The sequence below is a fragment of the Simochromis diagramma genome, unplaced genomic scaffold (genome assembly GCF_900408965.1).
Source record: "Simochromis diagramma unplaced genomic scaffold, fSimDia1.1 OVJJ01000302.1, whole genome shotgun sequence".
Classification (NCBI taxonomy): domain Eukaryota; kingdom Metazoa; phylum Chordata; class Actinopteri; order Cichliformes; family Cichlidae; genus Simochromis; species Simochromis diagramma.
Window position 1 is genome coordinate 12,604,029 of NW_024386792.1, and position 24,195 is coordinate 12,628,223.

At 40.0% G+C, this 24,195-nt stretch overlaps 2 protein-coding genes across 2 annotated transcripts; both read right to left on the reverse strand.

The window, feature by feature from the left end:
* Window positions 1-10,229: 10,229 nt before the first annotated feature.
* On the reverse strand, window positions 10,230-11,621 carry dand5 (DAN domain family, member 5). Its single transcript, XM_040023631.1, has 2 exons — window positions 11,052-11,621; window positions 10,230-10,770 (listed from the first exon to the last, which is right to left on the reverse strand). Exons 1-2 carry the CDS (start codon window positions 11,517-11,519, stop codon window positions 10,471-10,473), a joined length of 768 nt encoding a protein of 255 aa, XP_039879565.1. The 5' UTR covers window positions 11,520-11,621; the 3' UTR covers window positions 10,230-10,470.
* Window positions 11,622-17,833: 6,212 nt separating this feature from the next.
* tspan34 (tetraspanin 34) lies at window positions 17,834-23,086 on the reverse strand. Its single transcript, XM_040024602.1, has 8 exons — window positions 22,984-23,086; window positions 21,813-21,894; window positions 20,450-20,662; window positions 19,527-19,601; window positions 19,318-19,425; window positions 18,982-19,119; window positions 18,771-18,863; window positions 17,834-18,284 (listed from the first exon to the last, which is right to left on the reverse strand). The coding sequence occupies exons 2-8, from the start codon at window positions 21,867-21,869 to the stop codon at window positions 18,231-18,233; spliced, it is 738 nt and encodes a 245-aa protein (XP_039880536.1). The 5' UTR covers window positions 21,870-21,894; window positions 22,984-23,086; the 3' UTR covers window positions 17,834-18,230.
* Between the last annotated feature and the right edge of the window lie 1,109 nt (window positions 23,087-24,195).

Consider the following 24,195-nt stretch of genomic DNA (forward strand, 5'->3'; position numbering starts at 1 on the left):
AGATAAAATAAGATATAGATGCATATCAAAAATGAAAGCGAGGCTTTAAAAACAGCTGATACTCACTTCCATAGGGTGCCGATTAGAGGAGTGTGCAGACAGAGAGGTGCTAGAGATGAACACGGATACACACAAACCCACACGGCGAGCTTGTTACATACAGCAGTTAGGTTCGGGGTCAGGCTGGGACACAGGTTACCACAGGGTTAAAGCCTCGTGCACATGAGAAAAACAGCAGAAACAGATTTAAGAGAGAGGTGGATGCCAAGAGTGCCATCTGTTTTAGTTACCCCCCCCCCCTCCAGTTTCCTCTCTCTCCTCTCTCCCATCCCTCCCTAGCTTTCTCCATCTTTGTCTCTCTGCGCATTCCCCACCGATCCCATCTTCCCATCTAAAGCCACAAACATATTTTATCAACAGCTAAATTTTGCTCTCCATTATTTGCTTTCTGAACACCGCTCGAAGCACTGATAATCAACTAAGATCGCATAGCTACAAGGACGGGCGTGGGGATGGGGAGGAGAGGGGGGTAAGATAAGTCCAAATCTGGCAACCGTCTCTAGTGTAATGACACCTCCATCTCTATGGAAAACCATCCCTTTTGTCTTCACTTGCATGGAAGCTCTTTCTTTTTACTGTTTTGTTCCCAGAAAACCCATGGAACATTTGCCAACATTTTTAAGAGCTGCGAAAAGCAGGATTTTTTTTTTCTTCTGTTTTTTTTTTAAGTCTTCCACCTCGCAGGTGTTTCTTTTTAAGGCGTGCTCGACAATGCCAAGTTCGTCTTGGCTCGTCTTGAATGCCGCGGGCCTCGGGGGGAGAGGAAAAAAAAAGCGAGGTTGGAGAAATCTTATTGATTAGCAGTTGTCGCTTCCCTTTTCTTTATCTCACTGTGGCTCTCCTTTTCTATCTCACTCACTCTATCGCCACACACTTTTTTTTAAACTGTCGATAAGGGGATGAGAAACCTTTAAAGGACAGGGCCAAGAAAGGAAGAGAGTGAATGAAATCTGGACTATAGCATAAAACTCTCTCCTCTCTCACAGGAAGTGGCTGGGCTTTTTTTTTGAGTGTCAAAGAATAAGCTTTAGCAAAGAAAAAAAAAATGTCTGTCACATTTAAGTGAGCATTTGTGTATAAGTTTGCATGTCAGAGACTCTCAGCTCACACTAGAGTCCTCAATGTGGGGCTTTTTTTTTTTTATTAAGAGGAATCTAATTTCCCTCACACCTTCAGGCTAACATCTCATAGATGCTGTCAGAGCTGATTTATGATGCACGCCTTCTTTTAATACAGAAAATGGAAAAGAATAATCAATCTTATCTTATTCGGATGCGCTCCTGTTTGTCTGATTAGTATTCTAGGGGTAAGTGACACAAACGCAGCCAAACTGGGTTCATTAATATCAAGAAGAATTGCTGCTCGTTAGAGCCACCATGTGGCGCAGATATAAACAGCAACCATCTTGTTCACGGGGAATTTGATAACTGTCAAATCCGTGTTTGGTCCTAACAAAATGTCATGTGAAAGTTATAGCTACAATAAGAAATAATGGATCCACGTTGCTTCCCTTGAGAGAGACAGAATTGATTCCGTTTTTTTTTAAATTAGAGAGTGGGTGAAAAGAGAGAATAAACAGGTGGACTGCCAGTTAGGATCAGTGCTACACCGGCTGGATGGAAAGAAACATGGGGAAAAGAGGGAGGGAGGAGGAGAGCTCAGAGAGGAGGATGAAAAGAGGAAAACGGGAAAGAAGTGCCATCTGTTTTTTGTTTTTTTTTTTGGGGTGGGGGGCATAAAATATGAGTAGCGTTCAGAGGCAGAATTTTAGTATAGACTCTGGGTGTGAAAGGACTTTTCATACAAGGAGGGAGGAGACTACAAGGGCCAGAGAGAGGTAAGGGAGAGAGGGCAGATAAGAGGGAGGTGGACAGATGGAAGACAGAAAGATGAGAGAGGGGGAAAGAGTGAGTGAGAGTGAGAAGGAAAGAGGACCAGAGATTGGGTCTGGCAGCGGTGTGAGCGCACTGGGCACACACACATCAGGAGGGGACATGACTCGACATGCCGGCTCAACCCAGCTGGGTCAACGCTCTGCACTGCCATGTTGTTTTGGCTTGGCATCCCCTGCTCTTACAAACACAGACACACGCGGCCACGCACGCACACATACACGCGTACAAACTGACAAACAAATCCAGTCACCCACAGCTTGCTCGCTCCCTCATTCGCACTCTCCCAGTCTCATATCTAGACACACACTCATTCGCAGACAAACACACACTAGCTCACACCCAAAATGCCATGGTTTTGGCTAGAACTGGACGGGCAGGCGAGGGCCCTGGACTAATGGAAACGCCAAACTCGTTACTCTAACGCTGGGTGACAAGGGCACCTTGGGCTGCAGATGTTCCTGCTGATGACAGATGGAGCCTGGCACTGCCAGGGGACAGTGGGCCAGGCCTGCGCCAGCTCCATGCCACCTGCACCCCTCCTCTGTACCCCTCCACACAAACTCCAGCATGCACACACTGCCTCGCTTTCTCACTTGGCCTATCTCTCTTGAACACTGGCGCACTGCCCCCCCCCCCCCCCCACCTCCCCCCTTTGTACCCCCACCCCCTATGCGTATGTCTGTCTCTCAATCACTCTTCTTCTTTCTCTTTCTCACACACTGGCATGATACTATTCCTCCTCTGCCCACTGTGATGATGACTGTTTGATGGATCACTGTTTGCGGACAGATATCTATGACACTGGCAAAATGTGCTGGATGAATTGTGTCTGTAGTGGTCCTGATCTTATTAGCAGTCCGAACAAAAATGCGTGTTTCATGAGCCCGATTCAAGATGAACTGCTTTGCAACACATAATCCGGTGCTGCATCCCAACGAGCGCTTTCAAAAAAAAAAAAGAGAGAGACGGTTACCAATGTTTGTCACACATTTTGTCAGTGTTATCCGATGGCTGAGTGTAATCCGTAGCCATTCCCACTTTTGCAGAAAGCAGATTCCAGATCAGCTAATGCATGATGGAGACTGTGTAATGATACCATTTATCTTCATGGAAGTGGTGACAGGCTTCTGGAGGTGATTCGCTGGTCTGGCGCAAGCAGACAGTCCACCAGGATAATTTGCTTGATGCTGTTAGTAGCCAGATTACCAAAGTGTGCTCAGCTGTAAATTTGATGATGATGGTTTTTTGCGAGGCTTTCGGTTCTCGGCTCCTGAATCGAGTGAGAAACAACCAGTGATGTTTCTCACTGTGAAAGGCCTCTTCTTTTCCCCCCTCTTTTCTTTTTTGCTCTTTTACTTATTTCTCATCTTAGCTTCTGGTCAGATGTTAAAGATAAATAAAAGGGAACTACGCTGGAGTGGGCGAACACATGAGGAAAACAGGGGGAGGTAAGCCCAGGGTTCACATCAAAGTCTTTTTTTCTCACAGAAAATGGGATGAGATTCTGGAAAAGTGCTTGTGCTGCCACGCCAGCTACAAATCCAGGCACTTCGTCTGTCAGTCTGGGAATCCAAGTGCTGAAAGAACACCAAGACACCAGAGATTCATATGTTTGCCGTTTCATAAATTTTGATAAATCTGACCAGGCCCGGTAGCCAAAGTTGTGTCTCCAAGTTGGCTCAGAGTGGTCTTTCCCACTGTTGGAATTTGTGGACTGTGATATTGAAATACTCTGTGATTAATGTGTATTTTGACATTGAAATGTTATAGAAGTCCCGTAAATGGAACAAACAACGTGCACGACTATAATCAAAGTTTCATGGGAGCTTGTGAATCTGTCAGTGTAAAAACCACTTAGCAGCCTCCGGTTTTTCATTGTGACTACAACTCTTTGGAGGTTTTTTTTTTTCAGTACTATTACTGCTGCATTTTTGGTGCTGCACCCCCTTTCCCTACTAATTCAGCACTCTTGCATCAAGCTTGCATCTCTCAACCCTTCCCTTTCATCACTTCATCCAGAAACCATGTGCGGCATGTCATTTCAACTCCCTCCATACTGAAGAAGGGCCCCTAACAAAACAAAACAATTATCTTTCCCCTCGTTAGGACCTGGCTTGCATCCCCTCTCCCTCTTTAACTCGCCTCTTCCTCCTGTCGGACCCAGCCTTTGGTCTTCCCCTTCCGTAGCTGTCTGTGTGACAATAAGTTGAGCTGAGGGTCTCTTAAGTGCTTCTGGAGTGCAGCGTTTAGCTGATTTTAGGCTTCATGTTTCTTTCAAAGGCCTCAGAAGGAACAGGGGCGCAGGATAGTTTTGACATAACGACGAGGACGAGGTGCCCGAGGGAGAAAAATGAAGGGAAGGCAAGAGAGCAGAAGTAGTTCAGCAGATGATGGCATGTAGTGGTATGAGGTGGGCGCTGATGTGTGTTGCTTAAAAGGAAGGGGAATGGATGGGTTGGCAGTGGAAGAGTGAGCAGGTTTCACCATGCCAGCTCTTAATTACTTTAATTGGAGTCATTAGCTAAGTGAGCATGAGAGACATCACCTGCATGGCATGCAGGACCGCACCTGCCACAGCGACATTGCTATCATCATCACACTCCAGCAGAGGGTTTACTGACAGCTCGACACTCAGCAGCAATAATCACCACAAATATATTCACAAGTACAACCCAAGCAAATACAAATATCATCAAATGCAGATAGAAATCACTCAAATATCACTCTTAATGAAATAGAACTTTTTTAGAGAAACTACAGATGCTGCATCTTAGGGATCATCAGATAATAAAAAAGCAGGTTAAGGATACTGTTGGTCTCTTAGTTGGGTCTGAAAAATAGACAAATAACTAAGTGTGTAAGTGGTAGGTGTGTGCAGGAAGAATGATTGCAGCTTTCAAAACCTCTTTCTGTGTTTACATGATTATTATTTTAAGAGAAACTACAAACGTTGTGAACATATTTCATAAGAACAGCCAAATCACATTGAGCTTATATCAGGCAATGTTACATTTTTACATCAATCCACATTTCTATGCTTAGACTTAATCTTTTAAAGCAATGCACTTCTGAACATAAAAAATTCTTATTTACCACGTTTCAACTGCTAAGCAATGTCAAAATTTTAGCGATAGAGTCATATAATCTTGATTAAGAGATTATGTGAAATCTAAAGGTAATAAATGAGATTTATGGAGTTGTGTTTTCCGTTTGTGGTCTGCTTGTAGCCCTTGGTTGAGCAGGCTCTGGGTGTGTGCACGTAAATAGCTGAGAGCACAAGAGGGAGGGTATTTGAGAGCTGTAAACTCGAAACCACGGACTATTGTCTGGTGACAGTTTAGCTTTGTATAAGCGCTTTTACTCCATCTGCATTCTTTTAAAATAATGAAAAGAAGAAGTGTTGGCCTGGCTTTACTGGAAGCCACAAAAAACTGGCCTATGGTCAGCAGACTTGCCAAGGGGTTCCTTAACTGTATCTCATGTGATGTCTTGCTCCGTCTTCTCCACATTAAATCAGGTTGTAATTGAATTAAATGTTGTTTCAATCTCTTGTAAAACCTTTTAAAGAAATAAAATAAACCCCCTTCACCTTACAGTGTCAGATTAGCAAAAGTCTAACTCACACAGAACCAGAAAAACCCATTCAGTTATTTTACTATGGTTACTGGTTAAAACTACATCAACATTTTATCCAATAACAAACTTTTGTAGGGCTACACCTATCTTTGTTCTGCTAAGCACCCAACAGACAGTCTGGCGGGCAGGTTGGCAGTCAGGCAGAATGGCAGTAGGCTGGCAGGCCTAGCCCGGGGCGCCATCTCCAGCAGAGCCAACTCTGACCAGCTGGTCCACACTAACACCACAGAGTGAGCATGTACTGCTGCATCAGAGGGGAAATGGATGTTATAACTGTGGAACAGACACACTCTCACCTAGAACCTGACACCTACAGCAGTAGACCTCTACTGCGGGGATTTAGGTGATAACACACCATCTCACCTATGACTTAACAGGTCTTACAAATAATCCTTCTGGTATACCTCTTCACCATCCAAATTTATTTCCAGAGAGTGCATCCTGGACCCCTGTTCACCCTCACCCGCAGATGCCAGATCTAGGAGCATGATCACTACTCCACTCAGGTCCAAACTAAGCAACAAGCTCCAGGGCGAAAACATAAAGCCAGCACATTATAGCTGGCAGGTCAGGCTTCACTATTGCTCCATCAAACCAGTAAACTGTATCCATCATCTGAGTTTGTGGTAAACTGGCCCTAAAAGTCATAGAAACATATTGTCTAACCAGATACTTATTCTGGATGGGATTGCCTTGGCCTCCAGTAACACTGTGAGGAATCTTGGAGTCATTATTGACCAGGATATGTCTTTCAGCACACACACATTAAACAAATATGTAAGACTGCTTTCTTGCATTTGTGCAATATCTCTAAAATTAAAAACATTGTGTATCAGAGTGATGCTGAAAAACCAGTGCATTTGTTACTTCTAGGTTGGACCACTGTAATTTATTATAACCAGGTTGTTCTAAACACTCTCTGAAAAGCCTTTGATTGATTCAGAGCACTGCAGCTAGAGTACTGAGCGGGACTAAAAAGAAAAAACATATTTCTTCCATATGAGCTTCACTGGCTTCCTGTTAAATCCAGAAACAAATTTAAAATCCTTCTCCTTCAAACTGCTGAATCAAGTCTCATCTTATCTTAAAGACCTCGTAGCACCGTATCGCCCCAAAAGAACACTTTGCTCTCAGACGTCTGCCTTACTTGTAGTTCCTAGGATATTTAAAAGTAGACTGGGAGGCAAAGCCTTCAGCTTCCAGGACCCTCTTCTGTGGAACCAGCTCCCAGTTTCTATTTTGGAGACAGACAATCTCTCTATTTTTAAGATTATGCTTAAAAATGTCCTTAATTTTGATTAAGCTTGTAGTTAGGGTTGGAGTAGGTGGCTCTAAGACAGCGGTCCCCAACCCCCGGGCCTCAGACCGGTACCGGTCCGTGAGTCGTTTGGTACCGGGCCGTGAGAGTAGAGGCTCAGGTGTGAAATGTATGGTTTTCATGGTTTTTATCGGTTTTCAGCGTTATTTTGTTATTGTTTTTATCGTTAACTCGGTTTTCCTGGGTCTTTTCATGTGTGTTATGAATAAATCTTCTTTTTTTCGGTACCGGTACTAGTTTTATTTTGTTGTATTTATCCGCGACACCTTAAAGGCCGGTCCGTGAAAATATTGTCGGGCATAAACCGGTCCGTAACGCAAAAAAGGTTGGGGTCCGCTGCTCTAAGAGATAAGGTTACTCCCTAAAAGAGGGTTACTCTCTTAGTTATGCTACAGTAAGCCTTGACTGCTGGGGGCAGTGTGTTTCTTCTTCTTTTTCTTTTCATTCTCTGTGTTTATACATCACTGTATTTAAACATTAGTTATTATTAATTTCTGGCACTCGTCCCCTCACCTCCCATGTTGCAGCAGAGTGCTGTCCCTCCCTGAGTCAGATTTCTTTCTCTTAAAAGGGAGTTTTTCCTTACCACTGTTTTACCAAAGTTTTTCCTTACCACTGTTTTACCAAAGTTTTTCCTTACCACTGTTGCCTAGTGCTTGCTCATAGGTCATCTGATTGTTGGCATTTTCTCACTATTATTGAAGGAGTCTCTTCGCCATAAGAAAATAAAGCACCTTGACACAACAATTCCTGTGATTTGATGCTATGTAAATAAAATTGAAGTTAAATTAAATGGACTTGGTGGTACTTGTCCTTCTTACTCACTTGAGCATTCAAAGTGTTCACTATTTCACTCAATAAAACACACATACATACATTTACATAGCATTTTTATCTATGCCTAAGCCCTTTCCAACATTCACACACACATTCACAATGGCTGCATCAGGGATAATATGAAGTATTTTTCTTAAGGATACTCAGGCATGCCAACTTGCCAACATGCCTTCCAGTTTGGTAGATCACCTGCCCTAACACCTAAACCACAGCTACCCACACGTTTAGTGGTATTTGGTAGCGCTAGTATAACCACACAGTGTGGTTAATTCTACTAATGGGCCACCCAAGAAATGTTTGGTAAGTTATATTGTTATTTTTTATTTGTCATTTAACACTATTTTGAGGTATTTTATCTCTGTGCAATGGGTGCACCTTGCTAACCAAGCTCGCTAGCTAGCTGATAGCTTAGCACATCATGCTGTCATCTCAATTTTGTCAGTTACTGCTACAGAAAAAAAAAACAAAAAGGGAAAAAAACGTTATTTTTACTTACGGTATATGATCCAGAGTAGCACGGTGATTTAGCTACAACAAAGCCCCAAGTAGCCAGCAAAGGTAGGAAAGGCCGGGAAATCAATGGAAAGATTTCATCAGCATCAAACTGGTTCAGTGTGGTAATTTTCCTTTTCTTACTATGAATCATAAAATACTTCAATGAGCACTTAATATATTATTATAATGAAGGAAAATATATATATATATAACTTTTCAATAATGAGAAAAATGGGCACCTATAAGTCTCACTTTATCATTCAGTTTCCTTTAAATTCACCTTGACTTAAGTAATATTTCTTGAGTTCCACCCCACCCTCCAACCCCCCCACACATACCCATCACACATACCTCCCAACCATTTCCATGTCTGACAGTTAAAAGGCCTACACACACAGCGAGAGAAAAAGCAGGCAGCTCATTGTGCGTTTTAAAGCGCTAACTAGGCCACTTAGCACCCCGTGACGCTGATCTGATCCCCGAGGCGCTGAACTTGGCAGCAGGCCCTCCTCCTTTCGCTCCTTCCTTTCCCCTCGCCATGGGAACCAGGCCATCCTTAATGACACAGGAGTGCTCCGCCGGATCCCACAATGCAAAGGGGGCTGACATCTGTCTTGCTAAGTGGTGCAATCTCTTGTGCACCTTGTTTGTTCAATCAACAACCGTCTTCATCCTCCCCTCCCCTCACTATGCCCATTTTTCTTTTTTTTTAATCTCTCTTCTTCCAGGAAAAAAAAAAGATTGGAAAGAGGGTGATACAGGGAGAAGATAGTGAGCTCATCACTCTTTCTTTGTTAACATCATCATGCGGACTGATGGCAAATGCGCTATTGCATAATGACATTTAGGGAAATACAGCCATGATTAGTTATAGATTACTCAGACTTTGACATTTCACAAACAACCCTCTTCACTATGAGGAATTTGTTCATTGTCGTGTGAGTCTCCCAAGCTCTCCACCTTCTCTATATGTCTACGTATAGAGGGAAAAAAAAGAAAAAGAAAACAAGTGCCTGATTAAAAGTGGCCCCTAATTCTTCACAGTTAAGACCTGGGCAAATATTTGTCCCATCAATCTCGGAAAATATAGCCATCAACGCAAGATGTTAATCACATGCTAATGGAATCCAAGGGACTCAATGCACCCCCGTAGTGCAATGAACGCTTTCACTTTTTCAGAAAGCCCACGTGAATGCAAATGGCCATCTAAGCAGCCATTTTGACAACATGCCAAGGCGACGTAAAGAGCCCCCTTCTTTATGCTCCTCTGGGAATGTATGTAGGGATGTGTGGGATGAGTTCACTTTACCAGGCCCAGGTGCCAGGATATAAATGAATAATAGGTTTTATGGGCTCTAACGGGGGGAAAAAAGCACATACACACATAATCACACATGCCCTCTTGCTCAAGTGCATCTGTGGTGAAGGATGTTCAAATTCCCACAGCTAGCTTGAAAAGAGATTGGGCATGAGAATAGGTGGTGCCTATACATAATTCAGGGGTCCATGCTGAAACAATTATGTTTGCTTACCGCTAAGTACTTGTGCTCAATAGCCTGCTTGCTGTCTAGTTCGGTGCTTTCAGATGTAAGTGCTATGTGCTAAAAGTCGATGGAACACGGCTTTTTAATAAAATATAGAAGCTGACACTTGAATGCTTGAATACAAGAGTGGGAGGGAAAAAAAACAACAAATGCTCTTCATGTTTTTACTTGAGCTTTGCATGCAAACTAAATTGCTCTTGTAAATCCAACAGTGTTGGCAGAAAACGAATTAGCAATGCCAGGAAAAAAAGGAATGCGGACAAAGAGGACATTTTAATGACAATATCACAGATCACAATATTTCAGTTTAGATTAATCTAAACACACTTTTAATCATAAGTCCAGTGTGGACCGTTTCTTTTGTTGCAACAGAAAAATGCGTGACCGAAGCTCAGGTCACTTTGTCAACAAGCGATGGTGGGAGAAGCCACCAGAACGTTTACCTTCTGAATAATACATTCAGACTCAAAAATACAGATACACATACGATTACACATAAAATATTTGTTCCAGCTATTAAAATAATCACTTTATCGTTTATGAAAAATAGTGGCTCACTTTGGCTGTGATTTGATTCAAATTAAAAACTTGTCTTCTACTTGAATTTCTATGTGATTTGCAACACAGGATTGCATTCAGACAGCACAAAATGTCATGAAGCCTTGTTGCGGCAGCTTTTACAGCGTTACACGTGCCTGGAACCTGCAGCCATGGCGCTCTTTTCTTCACGGCCTGTCTCACACTTGCACTCTTCCACCACCATCACTCGCTTCTCCCGGACGTCGGCTCCACAGCGCAGAGGCACAGTAACAGTCTGCGCTTTTGATGGTGCACAGCGGGAGCAGGGGGCCCGCCGGTGGAAGGCTCCTGTCTCAGGACTCAGTCCTTCAAACTCTCCTTCAGACGGGACAAAGAGGGAGCTGCATTGGCCGAAACACAGCTTGTTGTGTACTGTCACTGTTTCGCATCCATCTGCTGTCACATGCTGGGAAGATGACAGCGAGGGTCAGGTTTAGGGTAAACACAGCAGCTATAGACATAAATGTTTCCTTTACCTCTGAGAAAGTAAAAATCAGTGCTTCAACACCACAGCTAATGCAGACTGTAAAAATCATTTTAAAAAAAAAAATCAACACTAATGTGACTAACAATGAGAAATTTCCAATATTCTGTGTAGTCGTGTAAGAAGTCAGTTAACCTGACGCTGATTTGCATGTGCATATTAATGGGGAAAGAACTGAAAACGTATGATTCTTTGGCTCTTACCTGAGTGAAAGGTACTGCAGTGCATGTCTGTTTCATGTCCTTCAGGTTCACTGGCAAAGACATCTTGCCGCCTTTATCTATGACTTTCTGCCACATTTGCAGGCCCTGCTTCTTCTTTAGCTCCAACTCAGTGGGGTTTTTAGGGCGCAGGTTGTGTAGTGGATTTACAGGAGCCTTGTTGCCCACAGCCTGACCTGGACGACCGCGAGACAAGAAGGAAGGGAAGGGCAGTCTGGTACTGTGGGAAGGGGCTCTTCTGGGGGTCAGTCCTCTTCTGAAGAATCCAGACTGGGTCAGGGTATGATGGTCCAGCTGCACAACCTTGACAATCCCCCGGACAGGTTCCTCTGGTCCGCTGCCAGATGACTCAAAATCAACCCTGGATCCTTTCACATACGAACTGTAAGGAAGTGTAACAGCCGCCGCTGTCCAACTTGACAAAAAGATAAAGGCGATGAGGAGAGCCATACTCTGAGGAAAAGTTGGATAACTGGCAGAAATGACTTGAAACACTGAAATTATTTTAAAATTTACCACTATTGACTTTAAAAAATTAAATTAAAAAAGAAATCTTTGTCTGGTAGTTTGTGGTCCAAGGTTCCAAATGGCAACCTTGCTGTCAGTGCTTTGCCAGTATGGCGGAGGGAGTCTTTTTATGTAGGTAGCTGCCAATTCTCACCTGCGTTTAATGCAAAGAAGGTGTCACAATTCCCACACCAGACCAGACATCACACCCAGCTTAAAAGTCCAGGTCGTGGATGGTTGCCAGACTGAGAGGATTTTAGTTTCAAAGCAAGTGTGGAAAAGACGGTCATAAAAACATAACATTTGAAAGGTGAGCTTGATCTCGGAGTTCAAACTAATCCGATCTGGGCTGATTCCACAAACACTAATTATGCTGCGACTTTTATTTAGAATGCTTTTAATTAAAAAATAAGAGAGAATATTTACAACAACAACAAAAGAACATCAACAGATATAGAAGTTTTTTCAACAGTTGAATGGAAAGACCTTCAGTCTCCTTCAGCATAGAGGAAGTATGAACACCATTCTTGTAAAACATGGTCTAATGTTTGCTATTTGCTGCCTGACAGCACCAAATATCCCATAGGTATTCATCTGGTTATAGCAAAACATATAAGATATCAATATCTTTTAAATAAAAGTCTGTTCTTGTCCTAGCACACAACCGCATATAATTTTTTATTGGCAGAAATGACTGCAGTGCTGATAAGAAAAAATTAGAAATAAATAAATATAACAGTAAGAAAACATTAACAGTTGTGGGAATTTATTAGAATGAATCACTAAATTAGAATTCTTGATGCACAATTAACCTAAATTCAACCTGGAGGTCTGGGAATTTTACGTGTATGCGTAAACACTCAAAGTATACTCGCACAGTTTCAGAAAGACTTTTGAAACACTGTCTCATCAGCTGGGCCGGTCATTCAACAGGTGTTCCTGCTGCCTTTGACTGTAAAGCAATAATGAGTTTATGTTCCCCGTGTAAACAAACAGTCTCCTTCCCATGTATTCCCGCAAGCAGTTTCTTAGCCTCTCCCTTGGCATCCCATCATTGCGCCATTAGACTTGATTGTGCTCTGTCACCCGTGACGTGATCACATGCTGGCTGTTGAAAGCAGACTAGCTGACAGTCTTATAACAGAACCAGTGTTTAACTTTCTCATACACAAGCCTGGGCTTTAAAAGTCACTTTCCCCTCCCTTCTTCTCAGTTTCTGTTTCCCAGAATCACTATTTAACATCAGCGCATACAATGAGAAAGATTAGGAAAGGTAAATGAATCTGGTTTATTTGTAGGTTTTTTATCACATGCACTCATGTGGGTGACATTTGTAGTATCAACCTTATTTACCAGCAAGATAAGTAGTAATTCAAGGTTATGCGACTGTGTTTAAAAAGCATTCAAGGTCTATTCCTCCAGCTACAGCATGATCATTCTCCACTAGAGGGCACAGTTTACAAACTATTGCCTCCTCCTTCCATTCAATCGCCCCTTTAGTATTTAAACAAACCTCCAGACTGTGACTGTGTGCATTTTACAATCAGTATTTTTGTAGAGCCCCTCTGTTGTTTCACTGCTTTTCAACAAAAGGCTGTACTGACAGGTTAGATCTGCTTTTCTTGCTTCCTTATTCTCAAGGGTTGCCACATCAGGTAGCTCCGGATGTGTGATTTGGCAGATATCTAAAGGCCTTCCTGATATAACTGCAAAAGGATTTGTGTCTCCTCCCAGTATTGAACTGGGAATCTTTGGACTCCTGTTCATTTATACCATTCTCTAGAAAGACACCAGTAAATATTTGAATAAACCAATGACACGTCAGCAGCTTGTTGTGGGGGTTAAAAGCTGAACAGGCGGCTTTTGTTTCTGTTTATTCAAATGACAAGTACACCATATAAAAGATGGCCCGTCATAAACTGTGACAATAAAGTTACTCCAGGAAGTAATGCATTAGAATTATTCACATACTGGAAGGAAACGGTCCATGAATGTGTAACTTTGTGAAAGCCCGACTGCCAGCTTTTTCTGACAATACCAGATTTTGATGAAAATATGTTTATCTTTCAAGTATGCAGTTTGGGCATTAACTTTCTGGACAAATCCGCTTTTTCGATTTCTCTATACGTCATATTAAATTACATTTTAAATCAAAGAATGGAAATGTGACTAAAAAGCAGACTTTTAACTTTTATTCAAGAGGTTGAAAGTAAAAATTTTGCATTAACTGTTTCGGGATTGCAGTCATTTTTATATGCAGTCCCCGATTTTTGGAAGCTCAAAAGTAACTGGTCAGAGTAACAATTTCAACACAAGGAATGATTGAAACCATAAACATCACCAACTGCTGTGTTTCCTTTCTTGAAATGCTCTGTTATGCCACTGCAGCCTTCACCTTCAAGGGCTGCTTGTTTGTGGGTCTGTCTGCATTCACTTTTGCCATCAGAAACTGAGCATGCTCTGTTGGGATGAGATCAGATGACTGACATTGACATTGAAGAATTTCTCTTTTCTTTGCCTTTGAGGACTTCTTGGGTTACGTACATTTGTTTTGTATCATTATCCATTTGCACTGTAACACAAAGTCCTATCAGTTTTGCACCAACTGGTTGCATCTAAGCAGAGAGTATAGCCCTGCACACTTCACAGTTCTTCCTGCTGCTGCTATCGGCAGTCATATCATCAATAAACATTAGTGACCCGATTTCACTTGCAGCCATACATGCCCATGAGCCGTTTCTTTTCTTCTTCATACTTCTTCCCAGGTAAACTTTGGTTTCAACTGCCCAAAGGTTTCTTTTTGTTTTTAGAGCTGTGCTGACTCTTTAGATGATGTCTGGCAAAGCCTAATCTAATGTTCTTGAGTGTAACCAGTGCTCCCTACTGTAATTCCTCTGTATTTCCATTCATGATTCATGTTGTGATTGTAGATTTTGGCACTGGTACGACTTTCAGGATTTTTGGTGCTGCTGTCCAGTTCATTCCTTTTTATGATTGCAGATTGTTGATTTTGCCACTTTTAATGTTTTTCTCTGTGATCATTTATTGTTTTGTTTTTCATTGTTATTTTTTTTTTTAATTTTTCAGTCTAAATGGCCTCATTCACTGGCAGCTTTATGTCTTTTGAAATCATATTGAGAGTTCCAATCAACCACCAACAAATTGAGACTTAACATTTAGAATCAACTGGAGATCTTACGTCTGCTTAATTCGTTATGAAAAAACAGCGGAAATAAACTCATCTGGCCATTAAACTGTTTGTCAGAGACTTTGTCTCTAAATTTGTCCTCAGGAGATTTTATTCCTAAGTGTATCTACTAAAAAGTCTATATTTTATAAGAATTTTATAAGAAAACAAACAAACAATCAATCTATGATCTATGACATCTTGAGGTAGTATGATCACATTGTACCACATCAAGATGTTTTACATTTTTTATGTCATCAGGACACCACAAAGCCAGCTAGAAAACATAACATACTGTACTATAGAATAATTCTGAAGTTTATAAGTTGGGGACATTGATCAAAACTCTTCACTACTGTCTGTAACTTTAACCCAGTTCATATTCAACAGGCTGGGCTTCAGTTTCCGGTGAACAAAGACAGAATGACTGTGCTTAAGAAGGGTTTTAATTTCCACAATAAAATGTTCAAGGTTTAGTGTTATTGTTATTGTCCCACTAGAAAATAATATAATCAGGTTGCAGATAGGTATGTCAGTGGTAAAAAGAAAAAGAAAAAGACATGGAGTTGTTTAGTCCTCCAGGCAGATTAATAGAAAGACAACCTCAGGGCAATAACTCAAACTCCCAAAGAAATGTTTGGTTCAGACTGAGGTTATTTTAGTTAACTAAAACTCAAACTCAAAATTGAAAACATTTAGGAAAAAATATTAGAAAATGAAAACTACAACACACCAAATAAAAAAAAAAAATACAGAAAATGTTGTTACTTTTGGTAATTTTGGTCAAATTTGTCAAAACAACCTGCATGAGGAGACATTGGTTCATATATTTACTGAAAAAGGCTGTTTGTGAGTCAGCTGCCTTGATAAAACGTTGTGTTTGTATGCATGTCTTTAGTTTTTTTGACCTGTGTGGCTAAAAGACAGATGGCTCTATGGTATAGTGGTTGACACATTCACCTACACATAACATTTCCCCGATTTGAGACTGGGTGGAGGCACAGTAGATTGGTACTCTCAGTGTTGATACGTGTCCCAGATAAAAGGGAGGGTGGGATCAGGAAGGTCACCCTGTGTAAAATCTGTGCCGAGTCAAACATGTGGATCAAATAAGGGACTAGCTGAAAGTAACTTAGACAAAGGAGAGATTCATTATACTAAGTCACAAAGTCATCGTCTAGTGTCTCACCTTCAGGAAGACCGAAAAAACACAGTCGTCAGCAAACCTGAAAATGCGCCTGTTCTTGTAATTGGTGTTGCTCTCAGTAGTGTATATGATGTTTAAATATGTATTTTAAATCTTTAGGGCAACACTAATATTTTTGTGTCAGTGCTGAAACCACAACTCATATGTCACATCACATTTAAACTTCTCTTACTTTCCATATGCTTGAAGTTCTTATAAGAACGTTGACCTAAAAAAGAACTTAATAATGTCATAACGCTATAAAACATAATCACATGTAGAGGTTTATCTGTTTTATGATGTCTGTGGCAGAACATGTGACTGTAAAACCGGCTGCGTCACCAGCTAGCACACACACACACACACACACACACACACACACACACACACACACACACACACACACTCTGTGTGATCAATCCTGCTTAATATAAATTGAAATGTATGAAATAAAATTAACCTGTGGAAATATAATTTACTTTACTTATTAAAGTGTTTTAACCACTTGGCTACACCATACTGATCAAATATACCTTTTCATCCCTCATGCAATTAAACACCTGTTTGTTGATATTAACATGTAACTTATACACTTTGTTAAGTCTACTTATTACTGCCACTATTTTTTTGCTTAATGCCTGAATACTAGACATTTTCCAAAGCTTGAAGCAGACTGTTGAACCACGAGATTTAACTCAAAAGATTAAATTGGAGTGGATATACTGAAAAATATGAGTTCATTCAACACTAACATGACTGATGTTCAGGGTTGTGTAAGGACTTCATACATAGATTACTTTTGAAGTCTGTCTTATCACCAGTGTTCATGATAACTTAACTGCTTTCTGTGTCCTGCAGATAAAAGCATTAATGGAAAATTCAACTCTTATCAAGTCTTTCTTTAATAATTAGCTTACGTATTATCTTCGGCCACTTTATTGGTACTAAAACCAGGTTGGACTTACATTTGCCTTCAGAAATGACTTCAATCTTCATGGCATCAATTTAAAAAGGGACTATAAATACTTTTTAAAGATTTTGGGGCTTATTGACGTGAGAGCGTCACATAGCTGCCTGAGATTTGTCAGCTGCACATTCATGATGTAAATCTCCCCTTTCACCACATCACAAAGGTGATCTACTGGATTCGGATCTGGTGACTCTGGAGGCCATTTGAATACAGTTAACTCATTGTCATGTTCAAGAAGCCAGTTTGAGATTACTTGAGCTTTGTGACATGACACTGTGGTCATAAAGAGAAAGAATACTCGGGTAGGGTGTGGCATTTAAATGATACTGAGTTGATACCAATGGGTTTGATACAATGCAGGATGCATCCGTGGTTTCATGTTGTTTACATCAAAATGAAGCCCTACAATCCAGCTGTGTCACAGTAGAGATTGAGACCCATCAGAATTTTAGTCAGAAAATTGCAGTTTCAGTTTCCTGTTCTTGGCTGACAGGTGTGGCTTTCTGCTGACGTCACCCATCTGCTTCAAGGTTCCACATGTTTTCTGTTTAGAGATGCTCTTCTTCATTTTTGGTTGTAAAAAGTGGTTATTTGAGTTACTGTTTCAGCCAGAAAACTGTTGCTCACTGGATATTTTCTGGACCATTAATTGTAAACACTAGAGATGGTTGTGTGGGAAAATTGACAAGCCTGTCTGGCACCAACAGCTATGCCATGTTCAGAGTCACTTAAATTACTTTTCTTCCGTATTTTGATGCTCAATTTGAACTTCAGCAGGTCGTCTTGACCATGTGCATATGCCGAAATTCACAGAGTTACTATCATGTGATTCATATTCGACTTATCAAACAACTGAGAAGGTGTACCTAAAAAGTTGAAAAGTAAGATAAAAAATTCAAGTAAACTACGATCAATTATGGCACAAGTTCCGTTTGTTCTTTTTATTATTTAGAAGTGATCATACATAAAAAAATAAACTCATAACATTAATTTAGTGACTGTAAACCACTGACACAAAGAAACCAGAGTTCTCTGCACTGTGCATCATTTCACATTTTAGGTTAAGTGTATCAGCACATACAGCAGGAGACCCTCACACAAACATAAATAAATCACAGTATAAGTGTGTACAGATACATCGTTTTAAAAGTAAAAAGATGTTACTAGCTTTTCCTCTATCTTTGTATGAAAGCTTTAAAAACCAGAAGAGGCAGAGCATTCAATGTTCAGCTGAAAATCTGCTTTGAATCAAATACTAGAAAACTTTCCACAGACAAAACCGCTTAGCAAAATTTCTCCAAAGTTGAATTATCAATCTTTTCCAGCCTTGCAGTAGAGAACCATTGAAACCACCATGGCAGCGATCTGCAAAGACAACAGTTGATCAACATTAGATCTAAATACAGTGATCCGAGATGAGATACAAGTTACAATGTGGACAAATTCTGTGTCATATTCTGTACTCTGTAAGATGCAAATTGCTGAACAAGCTGTGGACTTTGCTGCAACTGTCATGCCATTTATAAGGTAAGGTTGAGTCAAATTATGGGATGTTAACTGAACTGTTTATTTTATTCAAAAATAAATAAGGTGTTCATTTGGGCTGAAACTATTTCCCCTTACTTCAAGAGTCAAATCAGTATGAAAATTAACTTTTTTTAATATGTTGTTTCACAGTAATAAAATTAAAATGAATCACCCAGAAAAAAGACACACACACTGTGTCATCTAGTATCATTTATAAGTATATGTAAGATATATGGCCATAAAGAAATTGAAGATAAAAATATACACAATAGATAATAACTAGCATGCAGTATATAACTGATGGATGACGAACGTGAACGATACCTCGAGAGCAGCGATCCCCATTGCCACACCTGCAATGACCAGAGCGTTGTCCTCTATCAGCTGCAGCAGTTTGTCAAAGCAGCCATCGATGTCCTAAAAGCAAAACAAATGTTTTTAGCTGAGGATGGGAAACACTGCTGTGCACTGTACATTGGATTAATTCTGTTGCTGACATGCATAAAATTAGGCCAAATGTAGGCTGGTCTCATACCGAACGTTGCGCTTTATTTTCATTGCATTTCTCAGCACTGATGGTTGAATTACAGCATGGGGCTGGATAGAGACCACCGTTATTGTTAAAAGGCGAGCCTGTAAAATCTGTGTAGTTCCTGTATCCACAGCATTTAAGCTAGAAGAGAGCAAAAAACTGTTAATGCAACAAGTTTTTAATTACCATAACAACAGAACAAAATTACGACTACAAGTTTGATTAATGTGTAAAATGTGAAGTAATTCAAAACGTTAGTCTTAAAAGTTTGATCAAATAAACCTCCATGTGCAAATAGATCACAAACCTTTCTCTTAAATAAATAAATGGGTACAGTACCTCTTCCATCGTGTTGTTCCAGACAGAAGTCAGCTGTTTTTTGGTTCCATAGTTGTTTTTAATGCTCTTTTGGACGTTTTTCTCCAGGTCCTGAAGAAGCTCACCAGCCTGAGAGACACAGACAGACAGTAGCACGTTATCATACTTTTTAGTTTCTAAATCTGACCATAGGCAGCTCTTGCCAGATTTTGCTCTTCAGAGCCACTTACCACATCTTTGAAGACAAAGAGCACAATGGCTCCTGCAACCTCGATGAGGAAGATAATCAAAACAATACTGAAGAACTAAAAGGGGGAAAACGAAAAAGCATACTGTAAAACATTCTTAACAGCATACTCTTAAGGTGTCAGTAGAGAAACAGATGTATAGTTACAAGAAAGTACCTGCTCAAATATGAAGCTAAAGAGTAGCTACAGAAGAATCACAATCTTAAGTCACTATACAGTACATGTCCATTAAGACGGTAAAGTTTTCAAGATGGCCATTTACTGTGCATTTCTAAGTCAGTGTAACAGCAAACCCAGCCCTAAAACACATTTATTTCCTGCAGTGTTTGTTTTTTTGTGTGCAGTACATTAATTGGCTGTTGGATATGCCTTTCCACACTAACTGCCATTTGTACACTACGAGTTTTGTCTTCTTTATCCACTCACATCTATCATATTGCCTTTAGCCTCATTCATTTGACAAGAACTAGCGTCAGCAGTCATAAAGTGCTGGCTCTGGTAAGTCAGACTGTTGAAGAATCTTTCAAGAGCACCTGCACCTGTTTTCAAATGTATCGATAACACACGAAGAAGAAATTTACTGATGTGTCAGTATTTGGTCACATCATGTGTGAGGACACACGTCTTTAAATGAATGGCAAAAGGAAATACTAAACACTTCTTTTAAACACTTTTCTGACTCAGCTGATTTAAATATAATTCTCTCTACTCCCCAGTTATAAACTGAAATTGTCATCTCAAGGAAAGACTTTGGTGCCATGTTATATTTTATTGATTTGGGCAAAGTTGCAAACTTTATTATCCTACTATTACAGACACAGAAGACCATATCTGCTGTTCTTTCTTTCTTTCTTTTTTTTTTACAAATGTTTTATTTATTTATTTTTATTCCAAACTTTGCTCACCGTCAGCAGCATGCACTTGTTCTCCCTGATGGCACCACAGCAGCCCAGGAAGCCAATCAGAAGTAGTACAGCACCCACGGCGATGAGCAGGTAGCTGACGTTTGCCAGTTGTGATAACGAGGAGGCGTCTTCCACCTCATCCAGTATATCCAGAAAGGAACTCCTGTCCACCTGCACCCAAATTCCCACACCCAGAATGACGGCACCTGCTAACTGCAGGTTTATGAAGAAAGAAAGGAGAGAAAGAAAAAACTGTAAGATAATGTAAGCAGACGCTTAAAACATGGAATGCTAATGGGAAATTAAACTAAAAAACTGAACGTGAATGATATGAACTGCACTAACTTTTTTAATAAGCAACAGTGGCAAAATAAATTGTATTTATTTATAGCTGTCAACATTTTAAGAAAAACAGTTTCTTACTACATGTTAAATTAATTTTCTGATATCACTGAAAATCCGAAGGAAAAAGACAAAAATAGGGAACAACAGACGTAAGAAGAAAAGTTGGCAACTGGATTTCTTTAGGTTTGCAAAGACATTTCACCTAAAACTACTCAATCTACTGAAAACTACTCAAGAATTCCAGTTGCCTCTTTTTACGCTTGATCGGGATGACTGATAAATTACACAGACATAAAGAAAAATACTCTGGAAATGAGTTTGTTCATTCTAGCAACATCAGTAAAATAAGATGGCAATGTAAGAAGTGACACTGTTACAATAGAAGTAATGGGAGCTGTAATTTTTCTGCATGCGCACAAAGTAATCATAAAAAAAGATTGATGAAACTGTTATAGTGATGAAAAACTGTGATAACGGATAAAAAATGAGTGAAACTGTTATGGTGATGAAAAACTGTCATAGTGGAGGAAAAACTGTTTCCGAGCATGGAGGGCAATCCACAGATCAGCGCTCCTGTCAGTTAATGCTCACTGAAAATATTCGACCTGAATGTGACATGTTTGCATTGAGCGGGAGAAACTGTAGCGATAATTGGCGTTATGTTGTAAGTTAGTTAGCTAAGGCTAAGCAGACCATCTTTTCTCTTCGACCTTACATTCAATAGACATAATGTTCAGTGGTAATGTTCATCTAATCTGATTTATGGGGAAAAGCAAATATTCATATTATTGAAAACTCTGACTTAAAGCCATATCTGAACAGAGAAAGTGGGCTAAAATGTACGTCTTATTGAGACTACCTATAAAAGGGAATAATTCATACAGCCAAATGAAATGGTTTGGCCTCTTTTGATTCACTACTCTCTATAAAGTCTTCTTTGTAGTCTGGTGTAGGATGTGAAACCAAGCTGTTGAAGAGATGCAGAGAAACAGAAGTTCTCTCCTTTTTTCCAACTTACAAAGATGCCGCCATTGAAGATGAACATCATAATTTTGAGAAAGCCGGAACAACACATTTTGGCTGATTTCTGTTTTTTCACTCTGTTGAAGAAACAAGAACAAAAAAAATTATGTCAGTTCAGGTGAAAACAACTTATCTAGTGTAATTACAATTATTCTTTTTCAGCATTTAACATGGGGAACTTTTCTTTTACTGCTGAAATTCAAATCAATAGCAAGAGGCAGACAACACAAGCAGTGGCCAACATGGGTCACTCGGCATTCGCTTGGGTTAAACATTAACCAAAGTAGCTGGCAGCAAAAGAGAGGGGGGTCGTAATCTTCTTTAAATATACCAATCGTTTCATGCTGACGTCATGCAGTTTCGGTTGAAGCATTGCCCAAGTCTACATGTTATTTTTTATTCATTTTGCTGCTAGTTATTTAAATCATCCTACTCTAGGCACCTCAGCTGGGTGATATGTTTGCTTCTTTTTTCCTTGCATTAAAGTCTGTATTTGGTTGAGTTGGGGTAAAAAAAATAGCTTCCTCTAGCTTTGAACTGCAAGTGTGCTGAAATATTACAGCTGAGGTACCTTATCAGGTTAGTGGTTTCACAGTTTAGGTAGCACAGGAGTGCCATAAAAGAGGCACACACAACCCCTTGTCCATTAACTTGCACAACCTAACATGCCTGTTCCTGGTATTAGAGAAATAAACTCCGTTTTATAGTGACTGTCATGTTCTTCCTTATTGCAGCTTTGACAACAGCAATCAATTGGACCTACTTTGCAGCTGCAACCTTGTTTCCATGAGGCAATAAAGTTCCCTTATAACACCTCCATGTTAATTTCTGAATACATACTCGAGCAGCCACAGAAGAGGGGAATAAATTACTTAAACTCTAAGAAGAAAAGTTGTTTCTGCACCAACACTTTTAATAGAAATGCAGCAGCTAAATAACTCAGTTTGATGGGTTTTTTTTGTTTTTTGTACCTGTTTTTATACAAAATAATAACACCTGGATATTGCTAAGGAATAGTAATCATGTCACTGTAACTTGCATAATGTTAATAAAATCCTTTGATTACAGAACAAACCATTCATCATGCGGATGAGCTTTAGATTAAGGAAGATTAATAGCAGTGTAGTTGTGGAGTTTGAATTAAAAAGTGAAGAAAGCAACTATACCTGTGTTGTACTGAGGTGTGCGTGTCCGCTGAGGTCTGATCAGCGAGGAGTGTCTGTGCATCGACGATTTGGACTGCCCATTTAAGTTCTCATAGGTCGCACAACCCCATGACCAACACGCCCACCACAGGACACACACACACACACACACACACACACACACACACAAACACAGGGTTCAAAGTTATTTTCAATCACATTTCATAACTTTCCATGACATTGAGATACGTTTTTATGACCAAATGTCACGAAGACAAAAAAAATATCAGACAACAACATCATATAAAGCAATTTAATCTGACAAGAGATATTTTCTCAGGTGACGTAATTCAGTCACAAGCTCCTATACAAGGGTATCTGGGAAGCATGTTTTCCAAAACTTCCTGGTTTCATTGTTTTCTTGCAACTCATCAAGGGCTGAAAAAAATACTAATTTCAAATTCAATTAATAATCCAGGTTTTTCATAACAAACACGACTCACACAATCACAATTGTGCTCTACACAATAAGATCTTTCTTGGTGATCAGTCCAATCAAAGAAACCATGGTGATCAAATCAATACAGGTCATGGTCAAAGTAAAAGGTTCACTATTAAAACACAGTAGGAAGTCCAGTGTGATGTCATTGAACAATTAAAACTGTCATAATAAACGATAACTGGTTTACTCGTGGAACATTTTTACGATAATATTTATGACTTTATTGATTTGTCGTGCTATTGATTAGTGAATGATTTCAACACTGCATGGAAACTTTTGGGAATGTTTTATTATTAACTTCGTGGATCATTAGGAAGTACTTAATCTGATTCAGTATTGGTTCCTTCCCGACTCCCTCAAAATGACATTTCTTTTGTATAATAGCTTTAAAATATCAGTGTGCAAAATTTACCCTTCATGCATTAAAAGCTACCTTTGAAGCACATACGCTATATCACCAAAAGTATTTGATCATCTGCATATGAACTTGAGTGACATCCAATTCTTAATCCATAGGGTTTAATATAATGTAGGCTCACCCTTTGCAGTTATAACTATTCCGTAAGGGTTAGTTAGTGTGTCTATGGGAATTTTTGACCATTCTTCCAGAAGTGAACCCTGAGAAGGTTCGGCCTGGAGTCTGTGCTATGATTCAGCCCAAAGGTGTTCTGTCAGGTAGAGAGGTGTTTGTTCTAATACCATCCATCCATTCGCGCTCACATTCACACCTA

What these genes read in the sequence shown, in the direction of transcription:
- dand5 (XM_040023631.1), bottom strand. Translation starts at nt 11,519, where the DNA reads ATGGCTCTCCTCATCGCCTTTATCTTTTTGTCAAGTTGGACAGCGGCG. An exon ending in CTGCAGTACCTTTCACTCAG is followed by an intron (nt 10,771 to 11,051) that starts GTAAGAGCCAAA and finishes TCATCTTCCCAG; the next exon opens with CATGTGACAGCAGATGGATG.
- tspan34 (XM_040024602.1), bottom strand. Translation starts at nt 21,869, where the DNA reads ATGTGTTGTTCCGGCTTTCTCAAAATTATGATGTTCATCTTCAATGGC. An exon ending in AAAATAAAGCGCAACGTTCG is followed by an intron (nt 18,864 to 18,981) that starts GTATGAGACCAG and finishes TTTTGCTTTTAG; the next exon opens with GACATCGATGGCTGCTTTGA. An exon ending in TGGGGATCGCTGCTCTCGAG is followed by an intron (nt 18,285 to 18,770) that starts GTATCGTTCACG and finishes TTGTCTTTGCAG; the next exon opens with ATCGCTGCCATGGTGGTTTC.